Below are 26,104 nucleotides of genomic sequence, written 5' to 3' on the forward strand. Positions count from 1 at the left end.
GTTATAGAATTAAAGGTGTAGTCCAGAGGAAAATATTAAGGGCAAAACTTCTGTGAGCACCCTCTTAGGCTGGCAGTAAACTATCCGTTTCCCCTTGGAGAATTCCTTGTAGGATTTGAGGGGTAAAAACAAGCAGTGCCACAAACATTGTATAGTTGACCTCCAAAAGGGAGCCTTGACTTCTAAGTCTTTAGATCAAAAAGATTTACCTTTGTTTGATCAAAAAGATCAACCTTTGTTTCCCTCTACGATTGTTAGGCTTCTTGTGGAAAAAGACATAGGCCAGTCCACTCTGCAGAGGGAGGCTGCCCTGGCTGTCCACTCCATGGAGGGAGGCCTGCCCTGGCTGTCCACTCCATGGAGGGAGGCCTGCCCTGGCTGTCCACTCCATAGAGGGAGGCCTGCCCTGGCTGTCCACTCCACAGAGGGAGGCCTGCACTGCACAACGTATTAGGTTAGGAGTTGATCCTGAGCCACAAAGGAACTTTAAGATGCGAATCTCAAATCTGTGAGATGGAGTTACCTAGTCACCAAAACCACACCCAAGGGCAAAGACAGGAGTTTACCTTTGGCCTGCTCTCCCTCTGTGCAAATGGAGCCATTCTATTAGTCCACGATGACCCTAAGGACAGAAGATGGACAGGAGGCACGTCTGCTCGGCTAGGCTTATGGGTACAGAGGGACGCAGCTGCCTAAACACACAGCTGTGAGACACTATGTTCCATGAGAAGACATAAGCATGAAGTGTGATGAAACCACAGGGAGAAGATCATCACTAGAGGGCCAGGATGAGCCACCTGAGGCAGGTAACATAAGCAAGCCAAGTAGAAGAGGAAGAGAACTGTGTATTGAAGGTGAAACAAGAGAGAATCTATTATTTATCTACTAATCCAACTGTCATCTATCTGTCTGTCTGTCTATGTATGTATCATCCAGCTATCCATCTACCTATCGACCTATCTTATATATCAAGAGTAACTGTAAAATCAAGTGCCAGTGGCTCACACCTGTCATCCTAGCTACTCAGGAGGCTGAGATATGAGCATCACAGGTTGAAGCCAGCCTGGGAAGGAAAGCCATGAGACTCTAATCTCCAACCACTACCATAAAATAGGAAGTAGGGCTGTAGTTCAAGTGGCAAAGCACCAGCTTTGAGCATAAAACTTCAGGGACAGCACCTAGGCCCTAGTACTGGCGCGTGCACACATGCGCGTGTACGCCCATGCACACACACACACACACAAAGGAGTAACTATAAGATAGTTAATGTTATTGAAATTTAAGGGCCAAGTAGTAAAAGAAGGTAAGATTGGAAATGACAGAACATCATTGATTAAGGAGCTATTATGCCAAATTATCGAGGTATGATGCTGTGTTTCTGGAGTTGTTGGGGGCCCAATACAATTTTACCCAACAGAGTAGTAATGAGAAGATGCTGTGTTTCAATATATCAACCAGCTGATCATGGAAAAGACAAGATCTGTGTTAAAAGTATCATGAACACAATAAGGTAGAACTTGGGAAGGAGAATAAAATAATCTCTAGTGTGCAGAATGAGAAGACAGTAGACCCTAAGAGGACTCACATTTAAAGAAGAGCTGCTGGTTATGCTAGATCATGCCTGTAATTCTAGCCACTCAGGAGGCTGAGATCTGAAGATCAAGGTTCCACAAGCCAGCCATGCCAGACAAATCTGAGAGACCCAATCTGCAACAGAAGTCATGCCTCATATAGTAGAACACTTACCTTAATCAAAAAATGTCAAGCAAGAGTGCAAGGTCCTGAGTTCAAGCCCTGGTACCAGCAAAACAAAAAGAAAGAAAGAAAGAAAGAAAGAAAGAAAGAAAGAAAGAAAGAAAGAAAGAAAGAAAGAAAGAAAGAAAGAAAGAAAGAAAGAAAAGAAAGAAAGAGGAGAGAAGGAGGGAGGGAGGGAGGGAGGGAGGGAGGGAGGGAAGGAAGGAAGGAAGGAAGGAAGGAAGGAAGGAAGGAAGGAAGGAAGGCAGGAAGGAAGGAAGGAAGGAAGGGGAAGGAAAGAAGGAAGGGAGAGAAAGAAAGAGAGAAAGAAAGACAAAAAGAATGTAGGGGTCTCAATACTACTCTTTCTAGACTAGAGAAGGTCATTTTCAATGGGACCAGATGCCCTACCTGCCAGTTATTTCATGGCGTTGGCATTCAGAAAAAGAAATGATGTCATATGTACTGTAAAAATTATTTCAACCTCAGCAAAACTGTTCCAGTGTTTAATTTTTAAAAAGACAGAATAGGAAACACATTTTTTTTTCTTATAGACTATTAAAACTACAAAGAGGTTTTCGGGGTGGTTAGCATTCCTTTACAGTTTATAGAAAGACAAAGTAAATGATTTCCTCTGCTATGTTCTAGGGTGAGTTATTTTGTCCTGAGAGCACACAGTCCAAGACAGGACAAGTCCTTGGTAGCACGCCCACAGTGGGTGCCAAGTGCTCATGTGTCTACTCCAATCTGCATGGTAGAGCTGCGCGCCTTGTAGATAAAAGTTGTTTTCCATGACGAGGGTGAGCTCCCCACTCCATGATCTCACCCTCAGCTGGACAGATAAACTCCAAATCCTCCCCTTTTCCCAAGCTTCCAGCCCTCCTGTACCAGGGTTCACTCAACTCTGTTGGTCCTCTAGGAAACTTGTACTGCACACACATCAAAGGAATTCTGGGTTTTTTCTTCTTGCCTACTGTTTTTCAGAAAGATTCTCAGGAAGGAAATGAATCTGATTCCCCCTCCTCCAAAATTGTATATGTGTACTGAAAATGCCGTAGTGAGTCTACTAATTTGTATGACTGCTAAACACTAACTTAAAAATATAAGAACAAGCCAGTCACTGGTGGCTCATGCCTGTAATCCTAGCTACTCATGAGGCTGACATCTGCGGATCACAGTTCTAAGCCAGCCTGGGCCGAAAAGTCTAAGAGACACTTATCTCCAACTCAGCACCAAAAGGCCAGAAGTAGAGCTGTGGGTCTAGTGGTAGAGTGCCAACTTTGAGGAGAAAAAGTTAAAAGACAGCATCCAGCTACTGAGTTCAAACCCTGGGACTGGCACAAAAAACTAAAACTAAATGGAGAGAATGAATGACCCACGCTGAACGTGGGGGTACACCTCTGTAATCCTGGCACTTGGGAGACCAGGGCAGGAGGACAGTGAGTTTGAAGTCAGCCTGGAGAATATAATGAAGTCACCTCTGTTTGTTCATAACCTTCCCTATTCTCCATGTCTTGCTGACCACCCTTTCTATAGGACTTCATTGTTTTGCTTAAATGGTATCTTCTCTTTTCTACTTCTCATTGCCATCACCTCTTCTAGAATAATCATCTCAAGCTCAGTCACACACACAGTGCTTTGGTTCCCCTAATGTCCTACACCCAAAGACTCAGCAGATCCTGCTGGTTCATTTTAAGGCACTTTCCTGGAACCCTTCTGTATTCTGCCAGATGCCCTTCTGTATTTCAGGATCTTCTGCATTCTGTGTTCTAGAAAACTTTCTGGTCATGTCTCCATTTTCCTCTGTGTTCCCCTTGTATTCTGCCCCATGTCTGCACCTGTGCTCCTGACACTCCTGACACTCCTCCTGACACTCCTGACACTCACAGTGGTCATGCATCTGCATCCCGCTCCAACAGAACTGACTGTCCAAGAGAAAGAACTCCATAATGGTCCATTTGCATTCCCATAGACTGGTTTGATTGACAGAGAATTATCAATTGCTTGTTGACCTCAAAACATTAAAAAAAAAAATCTTGATATGCAAAAGGCATCAACTTTTCTCATCCAGATACTTTGGCACAGAAACCCTGCAGAGAATAGTCCAAGCACAATGTTTACAAAAAGATTTTAACTCAAAGTCCAACTCCTGTTGGTTCAAGTGGCTGACAGTGACACAAATATGGGACAAAGAAATCCAATCTGTGCTTGGAAAAATAAGTGCAACTCCATTGCACTTTCTGTGATGTGGTTTCTTCTCTTCCTCTTTGAATGTAAGGGCTTGAGAAGGGAGCCCATTAGTAAATGTTCAGCGAGTGATTTGGGGGATCTCACCTGAGCTTGTGGCTGAGCCAGGGACTGTAACAATCTGCAGGTTGGGAAAACCATGCTGGAAGTGGCAGAGAGTGTTTCTGTTAGGTTCTGTACCAAATTTTCAAAATATGAGTTCCGTTGTTATGATAGTCTCCATGTTAGTCTGGGCAGTCTGGTTGATATAATAACATTTTTCATATGCAAGTTGATAGATTTGTAATCTGCCACAGTAATTGCATTACTTTTGAAATACCTACTGGATATTGGTGACTTACATCTATAATCCCAGCTACTCAGGAGGCTGAAATCTGAGATCATGGTTCAAGGTCAATCTGGGCAGAAAAGTCTGTGAGACTTATTTCCAGTTAACCAAGCAAAAGGCCAGACGTAAAGCTGTGGCTCAAGTGGTAGAGTGCCAGACTTGAGCAAAGAACAAAACAAACCAAAAAAAGCCAACTGAGAGTGTGAGGCCTTGAATTCAAGCCCTGGTGCCAGGGTGCACACATGTGTGCACATACACACACACGCACACACACACACATATGCATTATTTAATAAGAGCTTCTATCATAACAATAGGTTTTGCATTTGCAAATGAAAACATGATACATACAACTTAAATTTTTATGTAAATTTTAATGTTTGGATTAATTTTGTTTTTAAGAAACAGAAGGAGGGCTGGGGATATAGCCTAGTGGCAAGAGTGCCTGCCTCGGATACACGAGGCCCTAGGTTCGATTCCCCAGCACCACATATACAGAAAACGGCCAGAAGCGGCGCTGTGGCTCAAGTGGCAGAGTGCTAGCCTTGAGCGGGAAGAAGCCAGGGACAGTGCTCAGGCCCTGAGTCCAAGGCCCAGGACTGGCCAAAAAAAAAAAAAAAAAGAAACAGAAGGAATTCTTTATTTTACCTAAAAAATTGATTCAAGAAAATGTAATCCCTAAAATTTCCTTTTTAAATATCCCTCTTTTTCTACAGGGTCTAATTCAAGTCCATTTCTATATAATTTGATCTGGACCCTAGGCACCGAAGAACTAGTCTCCAAATGAGTCACAGGAGATGTATTCCAAGTTTGTAGCCAATTCTCTAGAGAAGCTATGGAAAAAAAAAACAAAAAAACCCACCCTGGCCTTTTAAGGCAATGAAACCTGTTTCTAGTGATAAGCCTCTTTCTATTTCTATCAGAACACTGTTCAACCACCAAAGAACAGAAAGTTATGAGATAATGGATAGAATACATAGTCTTGCAAGTGAGCTGCTCAACTAAGCACAGCTGTAGGTTTGCTTAAAAGCTTTCCCCATATGTAAACAAAGGATAAAAATAAATGCACCTGGGCGTGGTGAAAGGTTAACCATGAAAGGACATTTTTTCACCTGCAAAGACATCTGGATGCAGTTTGGGAATGATAGGATGGAGTTAAATTGCTTTGTTTGAAGGAATTTACTTTCAAAAGTTAAAGCATTCAACTTCTAGGAAAGTGCCAGAGCATGGAATTTGTAAGGGGAATAATCTTTGTGTAAGAATCTGAATGAGGGGGCTGGGGATATGGCCTAGTGGCAAGAGAGCTTGCCTGGTATACATGAGGCACTGGGTTTGATTCCCCAGGACCACATATACAGAAAATGGCCAGAAGTGGCGCTGTGGCTCTAGTGGCAGAGTGCTAGCCTTGAGCAAAAGGAAGCCAGGGACAGTGCTCAGGCCCTGAGTTCAAGGCCCAGGACTGGCCAAAAAAAAAAAAAAAAATCTGAATGAGAAAGATGGCTGAAGTCCTGCCACTGAATTCCCTCCCCACTTCAATTTCATGGGAAAATCATTCTTCTCTGTTTTTAAATTTCTTTCTTTTTGGGGGTGGGGGGTGGGGGATGGGGGGAGGGGTAGGGAGCTGATCCTGGGGATTGAACTCAGGGCCTGCTCTTACTTGCTCAAGGCTAGTAGCGCTCTATCACTTAAGCCACAGCTCCACTTTCAGCTTTTTTAGTAGTTTATTAGACCTAAGAGTCTCATGGACATTCTTGCCTGGGCTGCCTTTGAACCATGAGCCTTAGATCTCAGCCTCCTGAGAAGCTAGGATTCCAGGTATGAACTATTGGCACCTGACTTCTTTTCTTTTTGTTTTGTTTTGTTTTGTTTTTAATTTCCTTCAAATAGTTATACAAAGGGGTTTCCATTTAACATATCCATGTTTGAGGACTGTGTCTTGATCAGCGTCATCGTTCTTCCCTCTTCTCTCTCCCAGTTCCACCCACCTCCTCAGATTTCCTGCTTCCATTTTCACCCTTCTTCTTCTCTCCACCCATCTGTCTCCCATGCTCAAGTGAAGACATGAGTCAGCTTCCTAGTGTTCATTTTCTTAAGCTCTCTGTTAAATGCCCAAAAGGGTGACAGCATGGAATCTCCTACCTACTAAGACAGTGCGATTACGTGCATATGAGTACGGCCCTATGTGTGTTTTCTTTTCTTTTTTTTTTTTTTTTTTTTGGCCAGTCCTGGGCCTTGGACTCAGGGCCTAAGCACTGTCCCTGGCTTCTTCCCGCTCAAGGCTAGCACTCTGCCACTTGAGCCACAGCGCCGCTTCTGGCCGTTTTCTGTATATGTGGTGCTGGGGAATCGAACCTAGGGCCTCGTGTATCCGAGGCAGGCACTCTTGCCACTAGGCTATATCCCCAGCCCCCCTATGTGTGTTTTCATATGCATTTATACTTTAGATCTAACTTCCACAGATGAGAGGAAACACGCATCCTTTGTGTCCCTGAGACCAACTTACTTCACTCAGTGTAATTGTTTTCCAGGTTCATATCCATTTCCTTCCAAATGACATAATATTATTATTCTGTATACCTATAACTCTTCCCATTCTCTCAAGTTGCAAAAGTGACAGAATGTAAAAGTTTAGTATGTAGTAGCTGGGTAGTTAGCTATTTTCCTAATATTTTATAATGGATTTTTTCTCTTATATTTCTATCACTAATCATTTATGTCAGAACCTCCAAAATGGATAAAGGACTGCTCATGATGACATACTTCTAACAGCTCAATGACACGGTGCCTGTCTTGAAACATGAAATCATTCTGGCAGCTTGACGTATTTTGTTAGTGTCATACCCATTAGTTGTACATAAACATGGAGACACAGACATGTATATATGTGTCTACTTTGTAGAACACGGGTTTCAGTGTCACTAAATTGTTCCATCGATCTCAACAGCAAACTCATATCTGAAGAAGTAAAATATTAAAACACTACCTTCCCATCTGCTAAATTGCAAAACTTTGGTATCATATTTCAGTTAGGAAATTTCAATGGTTACATCCTCTGAATCTGAAGGACTGGTTTTGTGATCTTGCCTCTTTTTTTTGGTGTGTGTGTGTGTGTGTGTGTGTGTGTGTGTGTGTGTGTACGTGCACTGATCTTGGGGCTTGAACTCAGAGCTTGGACACTGTCCATGAGGTTTTTGTGCTCAAGGCTAGCACTCTACCACTTGAACCACAGCTCCACATTTAGCTTTTTTGGTAGTTTATTAGAGATAAGAGTCTCATGGTTTCAAATGGTAATTCTCAAATCTCAGCCTCTCAAGTAGTTAGGATTACAGGTATGATCATCACTAGCACCCAGCAATCATTTTTTGTATTTTTTAGAATAAAATTACTCCATGACAATTATTAAGACAATTTTTTTCTGAAAACAGCAGAAATGCTATAGAGTTTTAAAACGATATTATATAAAGAAGTTTAAAAGCGTGTGGTCAAGCATCAGTTGCTCATGCCTGTAATCCTAGCTACTCAAGAGGCTGAGATATGGGGATAGAATTCAAAGTCAGCCCAGGCAGAAAAGACCAGGAGACTCTTATCTCTAATAACAACCAGAAGGCGGGAAGTGGAGCTGTGGCTCAAGTGGTAGAGATCCACCTTTGAGCAAAAAAACTGGGAGAGTGAGCCCAGGCCAGAGTTCACACCCCAATACTGGCACAAAAAGAAATGTATGTGGTCCAATATATTGGGAGATATTGTCTTGAGCACAGAGTGATAATTTTATCTCTCTACCAAATAGCTCCTTCTCTAGGGTTTAAAGATAACTTACATTTGATTTTATTTAAAGTCATGTTTCTTTTCTTTCTTGATTTTTTTCCCTACTTGGTTTGGCTTTGGTCCAGAATTGTTAGATCTCAGCCTCCTGAGTTGCTAGAATTTTAGGTGTGAGCCACTGGCACCCAGCTTAAAATCATATTCATTTTACCCCCATACACCATCCCTCATTTTCTCATATATTTGCATTCAACAAATGCAACATCAATTCCTTTGTCATCTAAATTGAAGTCTCCAATGTCTCCTCTTCTGATTGCTATCCATACCCTACCAGCCTGGTTAGTCCATGAGACTTTTATTACCAACAAATTACCCTCCCCCCCCCCAAAAAAAAAGCCAGAAATAGAGGCTCAAGTGGTAAAGTGCTAGCCTTGAGAAAAAAAAAAAACCTCAGAGTCAGTGCCTAGACCCTAAATTCAAGCCTCAGGACCAGCATCCCTCTCCCTCCAAAAAAGTACAAACAAAAAAGCTGGGGGCCAAAGTTCAAGCACTAAGATGTCTCAAACTCCTCAAACTCTTAATTTTTATGATCTCATTCATGCTTTCCCATATTTTATCAATTGTTGCCATACTCTAACCCATCTTATTTTGCATCTAGATTTAATCCTGCCAATTAGCTTAACCTGTTATTTCATGCCTGTGCCTCAAGGGTAATTTCTCTACTGAATAAGTCTATGCACTCATTGTATTTGGAACTATTGCAAAAGGAGGTGGGGGGGGGAGTCCGTGGATAAAAGTGGGGTGTGTACACAAAGTAATGTTTTGTTCATATCTCCTTTCTGTGCCTAGAATGAATGATCTAAAGAACATCTAAGTATTGGTATCTCTTAATTCTTCACAGTGTGTGGGCAGCAGGCCTGTCTAGGGTTCACCTGGAGTTTTCCTTTGATTCAGTAGAGACAGATGCAAGCTGTGCAGAAAGAGGAGAGTGTTGAACATAATCACAGGAACAATGTTCCAGAGAACTTATACAAGCAAAGAAAATAAAGCAATACAAGGAAGAAGAAAAGGGCCAGACACCCAGAAAGAAAGTGCCTGCTACTTCCACTCCAGCTGTCTAGAAGGCAGCTAGATTCCATAGGAAACCAAATAGCACAGAGGAGAAACAAGTCTGAGTTAACCTCAGGCACACATCTGGAGTTTATGAGAAGAAAAAGTGCTTTGTAATTGATACATTGTAACTGATAAGCAGGGCAGTTCCAGTAGTTACAACTCAAGCAGTTTTCCCAACATCCTTGATCATCCTTGATCCTTGTTAACACTCAATCATCTGATATCACAAGTGATTCAAAGATATGTGTACTTCAAGTTGCAATCTGTCTGATTAAATCTCTTGTTTTTAGTGGATGAGCATGCTGAGAATTGAACCCAGGATCTTGTGCATGCTAGGCAAGCACTTTACCACTGGGTTACATCTCCAGCTCCTAGATTTGCTATGCTAATAGTAGTACTGTTAGTACTTATAATTTATTGAGGAAAGAATTCACGACAATGGGGTTTGAACTAAAATTGAAAGGATGATTAAAAGAAACCAATAGCTACATTAAAATTTTTATTCTGGTGCTCTATTCTTTTGGCATCACTTAAAATGAATGATTGGGTTTGATTACCATACACACTTCAACATACGTATTTACTCATTCATCCACATGCTAAATCTTCATGTAATCTAACTTTTTCATGAAATGCTTAAGGTAATTTGTTAAAAACCTTTTGAAGCCACTAAGTCCTTAAAAATTTTTTTTAATTTTGGAATCAATATACTAGTTTTCTCTGCCTGTCCCATCAAATAGCAGAAGATACTGGTAACTCTCCACACAAACACACCATGTTTTCCATATTTAACAACACACACACACCAGATAGTAAGGAACTTTTAAATAATATAAAAACAAAATTATACAAACTATGTTGAAAACCAAATACAGCATTTATAACACTTTTCAAATTAAATGAAAAGAAATTAGTTACAAGACCCAGATTTCAGTGCTGTGTTTTCTAAAAGGGAGCCATTTGCAGAAGTTGAGTCTATAACTTCAGGGAAACAATCCTACAATGACATTTAGAATAATACTGTGTTCATGGTTTTGCCATGTATATAGCTTATGTTCACATGCATCTCAAAACCCAAATATTAGAATTTAATTATTTTTTTCCTAATGGTTTGCTTTGCTTTGCCACACAGCTTGCTTGTTCTGCTGGTGTGCTACCACTTGAGCTATGCCTCCAGCTCTGCTTTTCACTGGTTAATTGGAGATGGAGCTGTCCATCTGGCTTTGAACCACAACCCTCTGAATCATGAATACCTAGAATGACAGATATGAGCCACCATCACCCAGCTTAAACACCTAGTAAGTAGATTTGAAAGAGCTTTATGGGATAAGCAATATCACACATTCCCTCTTTTCTTTCTCCTATCAAATTACAGTGCTTCATAGAAGTAAACAGCTAGGTCAGAGGATTGTATCCATTTTTATAAAGGAAGTGAATGATTGCTCTCTCTGAGATAATCTGAATCCATTGTCTCTCAGTGATTTTTGTAAGGGGCAGAGAAACTAAACTTATAAATTATCTTGGATCAAGTCTGAGTAAAGAAAGTAAATTTATTTAAAAAAAAAACAGTTAAATTTCAATCATAGGTTGTAAATTATTTGTGGAGTGGGGGGGGGGGGGTGTATGCATGTGCATCTGTGTGTGTGCTGGTCTCTCACTTGGCTTTTTCACTCCAGTCCAGAGCTCTACCACTTGAGGCATACCTCCAGTTGTTGTAAATGATTAAAAACAAACAAATACACTCCGATTACATTTGTCCATGCCAAGGAACTAACTCATTATTTAGAAAATTCATAAGGAAAGGAAAAGAATTAAGCAATTAAAAAAAACAAGCCAGAAGCATTAGGAAATGCTGGTTTGCCGCATTAAACATGAAGAAGGGAGAATCTAAGGAAAGCAGACATTAATCGGTAACACTTGAGCATTTTATTTTTCAAATACCTATGCCTGGAAATGATAACTTGAGGCAATGAAAATCAAATCAGAATTAAATTTTCAGAAAATGTATTTTCTCTCTTTAAAAAAAAAAAACAAAAAACACCTTGGCAGTACTGCAGTTTGAATTTGAAGTCCCACGCTCACAAAGCAGGTGCTTTACCACTTGAGCCACACCCTAGCTCCTTTGGTTTTAGTTTTTCTTCAAGTAGGGCTTTGCTTTACTATGTGTTTGTTTGTTTTAGTGCCCTGGTTGACCTGGACTGAGGAGTCTAGAACTTATGCCTCCCTTGTAACTAGATTATAGGCTTGTGTTACCAAGGCCAGCTCTTTCATTGAAACGAGATCTGACTATCTTTTTACCCAGACTGGCTTCGGTCTGTAATCTTCCAATGTGTATCCCCTAGGTAGCTCAAACTACAGGAATGAGCCATCACACTCAAAATATTCCTTCATATTTTTTTCAAATTAACAGAAATAATAAGACCATATATGGGCATTTTTTTTCACCTATTAACTTCTTGACTTAACATAGACTCTAGCCAAAAATGAACCTTAAAATTGTGTACTGTAAATCTTTCATTTTATAAATAGACCAGTTGAAAGCCCATTATTTTCAGTGACGTAGATAAGGTAACAGTGCGAAGTCAAATTAGACCAATTCGGCCTGCAGAGTCCCAGCTCAACCATCAGCCTCACCGAGCCTTTTGGATTTATGTCTTGTTGCTACATAAGATCAAATAAAAAACAAACACACACACACAGAGAATGTGTGCCTCTTCTACCTTTTAAATACAATCCCATTAAATTTTTTTTAAAAAAACAACAACAAGAATAAGAGTACCTAGGCATGGTAACATGCCTGTTTTTCCAGCACTGGTGGGGCAGAGAAATATAATTGTGAGTTCAAGGTCAGCCTGGACAAAACACTGTCTCACCACAAAGAAAAAAAGTATTAGGATGAAGCCTCAGAAAAATCAAGAATTTTAGTAGCTGCCTCTTCTACAACTAAGTTTAACACATATTAGTCAGGTGCCAATGGCTCACGCCTATAATCCTAACTTACTCAGGAGGCTGAGATCTGAGGATCAAACTTCAAAGCCAGCCTGGGCAGGAAAGTCCATGAGTCTGCTTTGTCTAATTAACCACCACCACCCCCCGCAAAAAAAAAAAAGCCAGAAGTGGAGCCCAGGCTGCTGGCAAACCACCACCACGACCACCACCCCGCCCCATTTGTCTTCACTTCAGAATAGGAGCATGGACTTATGTTCTTACCCTCAAAGGTTCAAATGGAGTTTGTAAACTCACCCCACCCCCAACAAATGTGTGCTTGCTTTAATGGGTTACAGCTATGACTCACTGAGTTAAACCTAAGGACCAGTGCTAATCACTCAGGCCCCAGGGTCTCATGCCTGCAACCCAAGCTACTCAGGAGGCTCAGATATGAGAATCCGGTTTCAAAGCCAGCCCACACAGCAGTCCCTGACATTCTTACCTCCAGTGAACCACCAAAAACCCAGAAGTAAATTGTTTCAAGTGGTAGAACACTACCTTGAGCAAAACAAAAAACAATAAAAATAAAAACCTCAGGGACAACACCTGAGCCTTGAGCTCCCCAAGACTGGTTCATGCGCGCATGCACACACACACACACACACACACACACACACACACACACACACACAGAGTAAAGCTTTTATTGTGCATCTATTTTGTGGGAAATTCAAAAGAGGAACATTCCATTTCAGAACAACGCATGGGCAAAGCAGCAGAGATTTAGGGAAAGAATGGACACAATACATTCAGGAAAAAACAAGAACAGCCTCCTGTAAGCAATCTGCTCCGATAGGAACAGTGGCCCAACAGCCAGGAGATGGGGGCCCAACAAGTGAGATAAAGGGCCTTAGAAACCTTAAAACCAGTTCCTCCTTTTATTGTTTATTTATTCATTCATTTTTGAGACAGGGTGTTTTGGTTTGTTTTTAATGGCTCAGGCTGGCCTTGACCTCACAATCCTCCGGTCACTTCCCCACCTCCCCACCCCTCACCCCTACTCCCCCCTCCCCCAACTGCAGGCATGAGCCACCACACCTGACTTCAAAAGGAGGTTCATTGGGTAAAGGGCAGGGTGAAAATACACCCCAGGAAAACCACACAATATCTGTGAAGGTGAAATTGTTTTCCATCCTGGATCATTCCATCCTTGAATCAAAGCCTCTGGCAGACTTGCTGCTGAGTTTCCTGTCTTCTCCTTTCTGTTTCTCTGTCCCTCAGTCTGTCTTTCTGTCTATCTCTGTCTCTGTCTCTCTCTGTTTTTGACATTGGCATTCAAGAGCACATTCTCTCTGCCTCTCTCTCTTTCTTCTGCAAGTAAGGCAACATTTCACCAGTTGTTTTGATTGACCTGAGATGAATTGGGAAAAGAGAAATACAAAAGTAGATTTTTTTTTTAAGTAAGAGGAGGGGAAAAGTGAGAAGAGAGTGGGGGTGGTGACAACAGAGCAGAAGGAATTTTACTTCACAAACAAGAAAGACCCCCAGAAGGCCGAGCAGTGGGAGTAATGAAGAATATTCATTGACCTTGTGTGAAGCTGATGGGGTGAGGGTAACAGGAAGCCATGGGAAAATGTTGGCCTGGGGTGGAGGTTGAAGGTGGTGGGAGGCTGGGTGCTGAATTCCCCCCCCACCCCTCCCACCCCGCCTGCAGCCTCTCTCTGGCATGAAACTCTTCAGAACTCCATCTGGAGCGCAGGCAGCCCTGAAAACAAGAAACCTGAAATGGATCACTGCGTTTTGACATCCCCAGGCGGTCAATAAATGTAATATAATATTGACCCGATCCCATCTAAGAGAAGTCATGCTGAGCGTGGCCCAAGGGAAAATGTCAGGTTTCCATGAGAGAAAAAACGAATCCAGGAGGATTCTGCTGTGCCTTCACACGGTTCATCTTTCATTCTCATTTGATCTTGACTGATTAAAAATAACTCTCCATTGTTTGAAAAGTTCAAAACAAAACAGCCAGGATTGTACTATAGCATCATTTTTCTTGGAAAAAATAGAATGAATAAACAGCCTTCTATAGTAATCCTGTCTTCTCCCGGCCAGGTGGCCGAGGGGCTGAAGTGCTCAGCACTTGGCCACAGGCTGGCTTGGCAGCCCGGGCCCCTGACTATTCAAAGATCAAGGTCCTTATTTACTTAGCAGGAACAATTTATTTTCTTTTATATTTCCTAAGCATTTGAAGGGATTTCTTCTCTTTGTGATGATCTCCATATGCTGTTTCCAATTAAACGGTGATGGGGGTTCTTCTGCATGGAGGAGCCAACATTCTGAAACCATTAAGTGCCCTCCCCCCCCATACAGGGAGAGACCTCAGGAGAGTCCCACAGGCATCCTCTCAATGGCATCCATGACACAGAGCCTTGACTGCAGAACATCTACTTAAAGGAAATTAGAATAACCACAAACCTGATCATAGTGATTTTCTAAAAAACCTTGAATGGTTGTTGTGCATTAAGTCATTTGCAGATATTATGTTAACCCTATGAACAAGTCTTTTGAGAGTTGGTGCTGGCACAATCCCTATTTATAAAAGAGGAAGCTGAGGCATAGAAACTAATGAGATTGAAAGAGTTAAAAGTCCATTCTCTCCAAACAGCAGCACAAAGAGCAACCTGAAAGGAACTCTCTGTAGATGCACGTATTGCCTTAAAAATCTGCACTATTTTCAAGTAGGAAATTCATTTGATTTATACATAATATCAGGATCTATTATCTCAAAAGGATTTACCTCGCCACAAAGCAATCTTGATGAGTAATTGTTCCTGCAAAAAGTTTTCTGAAAGTGTGTATTGTATCAAGAATGACAAATTGTGTTAGTCACTAATGGCTCACATCTACAATCCCAGGTAATCAGGAGGCTGAGATCTAAGGATCACAGTTCAGACCTGACGGGAAAGTCCATGAGACTCATGTCCAATTAACCACCACAAATGTGGAAGATAAGCTGTGACTCAAGTGACAGGGCACCAGCCTTGAATGTAAATATGTAAGGGACAGTGTTCAAGCCTCATGTTCAAGCCGCAGTCTCAGCACAATAATAATAAGAATAATAAAGAATAATAAATAAATAAATGCACCACAGGAACTAACCACCACAAGACTTTTGTTCTTAATTTTTCACTTCTGTATTTGGGCTAAAGAACATAAAACCTGTGATAAGACAGTTATTTCTCTCCTCTAAGTAGAAAAGTAACAGTAAAGATGCTGAAAAATCTCTTAACTTCATGATTCCTGAATGTGGGTAATCATCTAAATGCACAAAACTTTGCAAAGTCTTATAAAGCATATTATTATTTGATTCTTTGGGTCTCAGATTCTCCACCTGTACAAATGAGTAATATTCCCACAGATTTTCACCTGCAAAACATCAGCAAATTTATCTCATGTAATACTTCACTTTACAAATGGTGACACCAAGGCTCACTTACCAGCCCTGAAATGCTTTTATATCTTCAGTGAATCAGTTTCCAAACAATATAAAAAAAACCATCACTTCATTTTTAAGGAAAATTGAAATTGAGATACACTAGAAAATATAATAATATTTTTCTTTGCTCCGGATCTGACATTGAGGTCAACATAGACAGGATCTATGTATCAAGTTCTCCTCAACACTCTTCAAATTCCTTTTCTCTCACTGGGAGAACCCATCATAGAGAGAAAAGAAAGATTAATATTGTTTTTTACCCAACCTTTTTGTAAGAGGCAGGATAATCGCTCATTTAAAGCAAGTGTTCTCAATAGCCAAAATTTGGAAACAACCCAGATGCCCCTCCACAGACGAATGGATCCAAAAAATATGGTACTTATACACAATGGAATACTACATAGCGATTAGGAATGGTGAAATATTGTTATTCGCAGGGAAATGGTCAGAACTCGAACAAATAATGTTGAGTGAGACAAGCCTAGAACACAGAAAACAAAGGGGCATGATCTCCCTGATATATGACTGTTAACAAAGGGAGATGGAGAGACAGTAGAGACCAAGTCTGTGAACACTGTACACGTGCTTGATACATTGTATATTGCATATGGGTCTACCTGAGCTAGACAAGGGATGGAAAAACAGGTTGTAAGATATCACAAGAAATGTACACACTGCCCTACTATGTAACTGCACCCTCTTTGCACAACACCTTGTAAAAAAAATTTATGTTCAATTAATAATAAAAAAAAATTTAAAAAAAAGCAAGTGTTCTAGAGACTCTTCAGTTGGCTGCTACACTATGAAAATAGGAAAATAGAAAACCACAGTTCAAAATGGTAATCTTAAGGCACTATGTTAATTATGTTCATTTTTTTTTTTTTTTTTTGGCCAGTCCTGGGCCTTGGACTCAGGGCCTGAGCACTGTCCCTGGCTTCTTCCCGCTCAAGGCTAGCACTCTGCCACCTGAGCCACAGCGCCCCTCCTGGCCGTTTTCCATATATGTAGTGCTGGGGAATCGAACCGAGAGCTTCATGTGTAGGAAGCAAGCGCTCTTGCCACTAGGCCATATTCCCAGCCCATGTTCATGTATGTTAATTGGTTCATAATAGCAAAATAACCACATGGCCAGGCTTCCTATGAGAGAGAGTTTTTCTTCCTCTCCCCCCCACACCCCCACCCCTTAAAAACAAAAATTCTGCTGGGTGTCAAGGGCTCACACCTGTAAATCCTAGCTACTCAGGAAGCTGAGCTCTGAGGATCATGGTTCAAAGCCAGTCCAGGAAGGAAAATCTATGAAACTCTTATCTCCAATTAATCACCCAAAAGCCAGAATTGGAGTTGTGGCTCAAGTGTTAGAGCATGAGCCTTGAGCACAAAAGCTCAGGGACAGCACCCAGGCCCTGAGATCAAGTCCTAGGACTGACACACACAAAAAAAGAAAAAAACCAAGAAAGTTTGAATCTTCAATGCCACTCTGAACACATTGTGTGGTGGGGCCTCAATGATGTCATGAAGCTGCTGTTCTCTTAAACGGGCTCAGCCCATTGTCATGGGAGGGGACTAATTGTCTCAGAGTGGCTTCCTTACGAAATCAAGCATAGTCTCTTGCTTTTCCCCTTTGGCTCTCTTTGCTGTCTTGCATGTGACATTCTCTGTCATGATACAGTCAAAAGGCCCTCATCACATGTCCAAAACTTTATGTTGGGCTTTCTAATCTCCAGAATGGTGAAAAATAAATGTCTTTAGGAATAACCCATTCTATATTCTATTCTGTGCAGCAACTGAATTTTGACAAAGGTGACAAGAAGACAATGGGGAAAGGATAGAATCCTTGTGAAGTATTGGCAGAATTGTGATATGCACACCTCTGATCATACAGAAAAAATCAACTCAAAACAGATTAGGTTTAAATGCAAGACCTGAAACTGGAAAACTGCCGGAAGAAACCCAGGAAGAAAGCTCCATGATGTTGGACAGGACAATGGCGTTCTGGATATGATCTCAAAAACACACGTAACAAAAACTAAAATAAAATGACAAGCAGGATTACATCAAAGTGAAAAGCTTCTCACTGCAGTGGAATGAGATCATCTACAAAATACCAGAGCATTTGCAAGCTCCTCATCTGACAAAGAATTAATATTCAAGACATTGAGAAACTCAATCTCAAACACAAGAAAACAGCTCAGTTGAAAATTGGGCAAGAGATACAAATACAGATTTCTCAAAATAAGATTACAGATGGCCAACATGAATGGGGGGGAGGTAACTACAAATCATCAAGGAAATTCATATCAAAACCTTGATGAAAATCACTGCCTCTGGGCCTAAGATGATTATTATAGGCAATATGAATGGCTTGGGCAAAGGTGGCTCAGACCCTTAGCTACTTGGGAATTTGAGATCTGAAGATCAAGACCAGGCAGACAAATCTCAGATTCTTATCTACAATTAAGCACCAAAAACTTGGAAGTGAAGGTATGGCTCACATGGTAGAGCACCGGCCTTGAGCAAAAATAGTCAAGACAGATCATGAGCCCTAATGTAAGCACGTAAAAGTAAAAAGATGAAAGATAACTACTGTTGGTGGGAATATACAGAAAAGAGAACATTCTTATTCCATTGACAGGAATGAAAGTAATATACCTATTCAACATAACAATATGGAGGTTCTTCATAAAACAAAAACAGAACTGTCAGCTGGACTCTGGTACTCACATCTGTAGTCCTAGCTACTCAGGAGGCCAATAGCTGAAGATCACAGTTCCAAGTCAGCCTAGGCAGGAAAATTTATGAGACTCTTAGCTCCAATTAACCACCAAAAAAACAAAAACAAAAACAAAAACAAAAAACCACACACACACACACACACACACACACACACACAAAACAGGTGTGACTGAAGTGGTAGAGTGCTAACTTTGAGAAAAAAAAAAAAAAAAAACAGCTCAGGGACAGCACCCAGGCCCTTGAGTTCAAGCCACAGGACGGGTGCCAAAAAAAAAAAAAAAAAAAAAAAAAAATCAAATAATGTCACAATCCCACTGCTGGAAATGCACTCAGAGGAAGTGAAATCATCATATCTATACTCCTGTATTTATGGTTGCAATATTCACAATAGCCACAATGTGGAATCAAAAGGTCTTTCAAGGAATGACTGGATAAAGAAAATGTGATCTATACATAAAATGGAATAGTATCATGCTATAAAAGAGGAGAGTCTATCATTTGCCACAATGGCAATGGGCCTGCAAAACATGTTAAGTGCAATAAACCAGAGAGAAAACAAATACCATATGATCTCACTTGTGTGTAGATTCTAAAGCAGTTCGTGTCATACAGAGAGGAGCAGTGGTTGACAGAGCCCTGCGTAGCTATAGGGGAGAGAGATTCGAGAGACTTTAGTCACTGGAAGTATAATTATGGATAAATAGGTGCAGTCAACTCAGGAGATCTATTGTATAATGTGGTGCTATAGTTACTGGTGATATATTTTACTTTATCATTTTATTTTGAAGGTATAACAGAAACTGCATTATTCTAGCTCTTTACATGGTTTGAGTACATTTATAAGACTGTACATAAAGAGGAGAACAAGAGGAAAATGATGTTACATTTTTCAATGAGTTGCACAGTGAAAACAAAAGCAAAAAACAAAGAAGTACTCAATACAGTTAGTAAGGGATAGAAATCTTAGAGAACTATTGCAATTTTCATTTTTTAATCCTGAAAGCATTGTCTTTTTAATATCTATATCTCAGGTTTAAAAGTGTGTTGTTTCCATAATGACTCAAGTTTTGTAACAGCAACTAGAGTTTGAGAAGTTGTCATGTCCACATGTCCATTCCTGGACCCTCTGCTCTTCTTCCCTAGTATTGCTGATCATAAGTATCTAGTTCTGTGGTGTGTGTGTGTGTGTGTGTGTGTGTGTGTGTGTGTGTGTGTGTATGTGTGTGTGTTGTGCACGTGCATGCCAGTCCTCAGACTTGAATTCAGGGTTCTATCCCCAGGCCTTGTTTGCTCAAGGCTGATACTCTACTACTTTGGCCATAGCTCCATATCTGGCTTTCTGGTAGTTAATTGGAGATAAAAGTCTCACAGACTTTTATCCTATCTTAGCTAGCTTTGAACTAAGATCTCCAATTCTCAGACTACTGAGTAGCTAGTGTTACAGGCATGTATCACCGGTACCTGGCTCACTGATTTTTATTTCTGGAGCTTTTTGTTTTTGTTTTCACAATTGATGATATATTTTTTAAATCCTCAAAAAGAATAAATGTTAAGTGTTGCACCACAAAATAAATACTACATAAAGTAACACAGCTATATATTAGCTATCTAGCCATTCTATGTTTTACATATTTCCAAACATTATGTTGTAAGTATTGATTAATGCATACAATTTTAGCTGTCAATTTAAAATAAGTAAATAAATACAAGAAGATTTGGGGAATGTATGAACATGGCATTTGTGTTTCTGAATCTGCCTCATTTCATAGGGTGGTCTCTAGTGCCATACATTTCCCTGAAAATAACATAATTTCATTCTTTATGGAATGAGGATTTATGATTAAAACCTCATTGTTTATGTATACCATTTTTTAATCCACTCATCAGTTGACAGACCCATAGGTCAATCCCAATAATTTGGTCATTGGGAATAGTGCTGCACTGGCTGGATGTGCAGGTGTCTCTATCATACCTTGATTATGTTCCTTCCAGTACATTCCCAGGAGTAGTATAAACAGGATCACATGCTAGTTCTATTTTTAGTTTATTGAAAAATTCTTCACACAGATTTCCATAGTGGCTGTCTAAGTTATACTCCCACCAACCACGTAAGATGTTTCCCTTCTCCCTACATGCCCACCAGCATTTGTTGTTTGTGTTCTGGATGAGGGCCTGTCTGACTCGGGTGAGATGGGGTCTCAAGGTCTGCCCCTCTTGATGTCTTATGAGGTTAATGTTTTTCATGTGTTTGTTGACCATTGATACTTCTTTGGAGAACTGGGTTATTCATTGGTCCATTTATTTATTATGTTATTTGTCCTTTCTGTGTTTTAAATCTTTGAGTTATTTGTGGATATAAATCACTTGTCAGGTAGACTTTCTTCCATTCTGTGACATGGTGATTCTTGTAAAAAAGAAAAATAAATTAAAAAAAAGAGAGAAACATCACTTTCAGAAAGCAGATTTATGCTACTTTCTAGTCTGTGTCCAGCTTATTTCTTCAATTATTTATCATGAGAAGTTTTGATACCATGATTTAACCTTCATTTACATCATGATATGGCAGTTAATGTCAGAACATGAAGAGTAGGTTTTGCTTAAAAAATGAAAAATGTCTCTCTACCATGGTCAATTTAGACAGCTATCACTTTGCTGATAGGTCAAACTACAGTGGACCCCAAAGAAATATACAATCATTGGGTACTGCTGGTGGCTCACACCTGAAATCCTAGCTACTCAGGAGACTGAAATCTGAGGATCGCTGTTTGAAGCCAGCTGGAGCAGGAAAGTCTGTGAGACTCTTATCTCCAACGAACCACTCAGAAAATGCTGCAAGTGGCACTGTGGCTCAAGGAGTGCTAGCCTTGAGCACAAAGAGGCGCAGAGGGAGCACCCAGGCCCTGAGTTCAAACCCCAGGACCAGCAAAATAAAACAAAAGAAAGACCTTAAATGAGAATGTCCTCGGATTTCCTCCATTCTATGTAAAAGATGATTCAAGAAATCCCTGGTGCACAGTAAACATCATTTTTTGAGTGAAATTATGTCCAGAAGGTACAATAAATGGCAATCAGATGCTTATGGGAAAATAATATCCACAATTATGACAACTCTTCTTGGGAGGAGAATAGTCTGTGTCCTAAAAAAGTGAAATGCAAGCCAGGCAAATTCTGATACAAAGGATGAGGGATGATAGATGAAGGAAGAGATATTGCCTAGGTTGAACCAGATAAAACACCAAGCCATAGTTGTGATATAGAAAGTGATCCATTGTTTACCCAAGAACCACACCATTTTCAAAGGCAAGAGGAGTAGTTGTGGGTAGTTGTGGGTCCATGGAATTATAAAAAACCGAAGATCTGGTAACATGGCCTAGTGGCAAGAGTGCTTGACCAGGGTTCGATTCCCCAGCACCACATATATAGAAAACAGCCAGAAGCGGTGCTGTGGCTCAAGTGGTAGAGTGCTAGCCTTGAGCAAGGAGAAGCCAGGGACAGGGCTCAGGCCTGAGTCCAAGGCCCAGGACTGGAAAAAAAAAAAATAAAAAAAAAATAAAAAAACTGAAGACCCATGGAGAGGAAAACAACAGCTGTCTCCTAATGTAGAGATATAATTTTTCTTTTTCATTCACAATGTTTCAAATGACAATTCTGCCAATATCTAACTTTTCTATGACATGCACTGGATGTCTACTTTAGGTAAGAAAAATGTGCCAGCCACATATCGAAGGGTTTCTCAGACTCTGGGAATCTAGTCAACTGCATTTACAAAATAAGATAAATCAGAAAAACAAAAACCTTCAAATATGCTATGGGCCGATCTATTTATCGTCTATATATCATCCACCTATCATCTGCCTATCCATCTATCCTTCCTTCCTTCCAACCATCCACCTACCTACCTCCCCCTTTCCCTCCCTCCCTACCTTACCTACCTATCTACCTATCTACCAACATACCCTCTCACTGACGTAACCAAACAACACCTAAAGGGGAACTGTCATCATTGCTTGTTTACTCTATAGAATTGTTAAACTGATTTACAAATCCTCCAATTCCTCTTATTTTTTAAATTTATTTTGTTTTTTGCCAGTCCTGGGGCTTGAACTCAGGCCCTGAGCACTGTCCCTGGCTTCTTTTTGCTCAAGGCTAGCATTCTACCACTTGAGCCATAGTGCTACTTCTGGCTTTTTCTGTATATGTGGTGCTGAGGAATCAAACTCAGGGCTTCATGTATATGAGGCAAGCACTTTACCACTAGGCCATATTCCCAGCCCCTCCAATTCCTCTTAAAAGAACTTAATGGCATTTAGTTTCATTATGAACCCATTCAAACAGACACAATAAATATCTTGGAGTCCAGATGTTTTTCAAGCTTAATTAAAAATAATTCCCCCTTCCAATCTTACACCTATACTATTTTTCCTCAGGCCCATTAAAAGAATGCTTTCTTGTCCATTTTTTGTGTGCCAGTCCCTGGAGCTTGAACTCAGGGGCTATAGGTGCTGTGCCTGGGCTTTGCCATGCAAGGCCAGTGATCTATCACTTGAATCACAGCTCCACTTCCAGCTTTTTGAGTAGTTTATTGGGGATAAGAATCACACATATTTTCCTATCTGGGCTGGTTTTGAGTCATGATCCTCAGATCTCAGCCTCTGAGCCAACGGTGCCCATCTCAATGTTTCTGACAATAAGTTTAGATTTGATGAGATTTTATTGAGTTTGTATTTTAGAGAAGTTGAAGTCATTGAATTTTTAGCAGTACTAAATGATACTCCATTCTGTTTTCTCTTTGTCTCTTTCTCTTTTTTTGTTCCTCTATGTGTGTCTCTCACACACATACATACACCCAAACACACACACAAGAATTGAGGTAAACATTTAGATGCTCCCCTAGTGATATGTTATAAACTATAACTATAGTCCAACAAACTAGAAAATTATATAATGTAAAGTGAAGATTGAACCCAAGGCCTTGCACTTGCCAGCATACACTTTACCATTAAGCTATCCACCAAGCTCTGACAAACTAGAAAATTAAACACCTAGACATTTAATAACAATATTTTAAAACCCATAAATATATTACCTGGATGTCTTAGGCAAGATGGTTTGGGGGAATGCAAGACTAAATTAGTTGACCCTCAAACAGCTTAACAACCTCTCTGAATCCTGACAATAAGAGCGGCCACCAACAGAGAAATGTCTCCAGGAATCTTCCTAGCAATTTGCTTCGGTTCTTCAAAGAATCACACAGGAGGTTCTACTTTGAAATCAGCTTTATTTGCGTCTGGAGCAACAGCATTAATTCTCCTCTGCTCTTCAGGCTTAGCAATCAACTAGCCACTGTAGAAAAACAGCTCTTGACTCCTGTTTCCACACTTCAATTAGCAGGCAAGGAATTCCAGACTGTATAATCTTAGAATCATAGACTGCTTGGTAAAAACTCTCTCTCACTCTCTCTCTCTCTCTCTCCCTCTCTACACTGACACACACACACACACACACACACACACACACACACACACACACACACACACACACCACCAGCAGCAGCAGCAACAACAACAACAACAGAGACAAGATCTGAGATTTGCCTATGACCAGGCAGCAAATTAGATCAGAGCTAGAATTAGAACCCAAATCTCAGTAACTGGGGCCAGCCCAACCAACTGCTATTCTAGACTCCCAACTAAGTCTGCTTCTGTTTCTAACTTCTCTTATTAGTGACTTCAAGCTTTTGTTTTTTATCTCATGTGGATTACTATGGAGTCATAAAAAAAAAAAATCAACGAGGCCACATTTTTGGTCCTTTCATTGCTCTGCCAGTTCCAAATAGAAGACTCCGAGTCTCTTGACCTCTTGGGCTTTTTTTCTCATCTAAAATTAGTGCTAGAACTAAAGATCTCTGCAGAACTTTTCTGGCTCAAACCCCCCGCTTTCCCTTTCTGTATCCCACGTCGCTCTGATGTCCACTAGGGGGCAGGCTTCTCCCAGCACATAGCAAAGTTCTCTGATGGATGCCTGAGAAACTCTTCTACTTCTAAGTAAAAGCCAAAGAGAAAGAGCAGCCATCAAGTCGGTGACCCATATGCATCAAGATCTAGATGCATTGCTAATATGTTTTTGTTAATCTCTTATGCTGACCAATAGTCTTTCACACATTGTCCCCGTTTGTTCTAAAATCAGGCAACAGTTTGCATACTTGCCTATGGTTTTAAAATGTATTGAAGCTGAATGCCAGTTAGAAACCAAGTCCTCTTGGGCCTAGGACAGTGCGCGGAGAGGAGGAACGATATTACAGAAACACGATACATTTCAGTTGTGCCGTGCCTTGGTTGCTGAGTCCTTTCCAGTATCTGGGACTTGGAGTTTGTGATACACAGAACGGAAACACAATTGCTTGGCTTTCTGCAGTCACGTTTCAAATCCCTAAAAGGCTATTATTCTTTGAAAGGCTATTCTTTTGAATAGATTTTATGATAGTTCGTCATACTCTTAATAATCGTTGCCCCAAATTGTCTTTTTTGCGCATGCCAGCTAACACTTTTCTTAGAGTCCTCAAAATATCTAGGAAAGTGACGCGGGCAAGAACTCAAGGGAATATTCTAATAGTGCCTGCAAGAGACTTCCCAATGTCCGGCGGGTTCGTGGAAGGGGATAAAGGGCTTTCTTCAGCCAAGCAATGTGATCCCCTCTCCCACCCCTGCCCCCATTAATTGCTATACACGGAACACATTCTGCAAAGTTTCTTTCACAGCAAGCCACATCCTAAATAAATTCAGCCACAGCACCTACAGCAAGTTCACCCATGGATTTGCATATGTGGAAAGCCATCCGCAGGTCGGGGTCACCCCTCCAGCCAGCCCCACTCCCAGCTCACCCCCTCTTACCTTTGCAACTTGTAAAGGCTGCTGCTGTTCCTTGCCACCCTGTAGCCGGAATCCCCAGGGCGCCCCTCCAGTCATGGAAATGCAAATAAAATCCCCGGTGCCCATGGTTCCTCTGGTCGAGGGAAGGCGGTGAAGGCTGAGCCACCCCCAGAGCTGGTAGGAAGACCAAGCCAGGAGCGCGGGGCTGGGGCGCCCGGTGCCTAGCGCGCGCGGCTAATGGGAGCGGCCCGGGCGTCGGGGGCGCTCCGCCCGTCCAGGACCCGGCCCACTCTGTCGTCACACCGCGCTCAGCCCACCACGGGGAACGGCGAGCGCTCACACGCGAGCCAAGGTCCCCATGTTGGGTCAAGATGGTCTGGAGGCCGGGGTGGCGGGGGCCCGGGAGGGCGAGCACCGTTTCCCTGGCTTTTGCAGATGAAATCCCAGCAGTGGAGAAAGTTGGGTTGAATGTTTCTATAAACAGAGAGGACGCGGGAAGGCGCTCGTCGCGCTGCCACGCGCGGGTTCTCACATAGGAGCTCCGAGCACGCGGCCAGGACACTCGATTCTCTCGGATACATATTTGGAAATTTTCCACATTGATGGATGAAAGCGAGCGAGCAAGATAAAGTGATTCGCAATGATTATTTTTCTATCTTCAGCCTGCAGAACTCATCCCATAAGAGGAAAGAAAGCATAGAAAACATAAGCATTAAAACCAAACACACACACACACACCACACCCCACACCACACACAGCTCCTTCCCTGAAAAAGTACTTTTCAGAACTAGAATATGTGTTTAGAGAAGAAAGGATGGAGTGAGGTTAGGAGAGGAGAAGAAAAGGAAGATTGAAGAAAGGGAGAGAGACCAAGAATAAAAGAGAAAGGAGAC

At 41.2% G+C, this 26,104-nt stretch overlaps 1 protein-coding gene across 1 annotated transcript in view; it reads right to left on the reverse strand.

The window, feature by feature from the left end:
* Synpo2 (synaptopodin 2) overlaps positions 1-25,420 on the reverse strand; it is a 117,878-nt gene extending 92,458 nt beyond the window's left edge. The window contains 1 exon segment of the mRNA XM_048333571.1: positions 25,232-25,420. Coding sequence (XP_048189528.1) covers positions 25,232-25,336 — 105 coding nt within the window. The 5' untranslated portion in view covers positions 25,337-25,420.
* Between the last annotated feature and the right edge of the window lie 684 nt (positions 25,421-26,104).

This window comes from Perognathus longimembris, chromosome 24 (assembly GCF_023159225.1).
Source record: "Perognathus longimembris pacificus isolate PPM17 chromosome 24, ASM2315922v1, whole genome shotgun sequence".
Classification (NCBI taxonomy): Eukaryota; Metazoa; Chordata; class Mammalia; order Rodentia; family Heteromyidae; genus Perognathus; species Perognathus longimembris.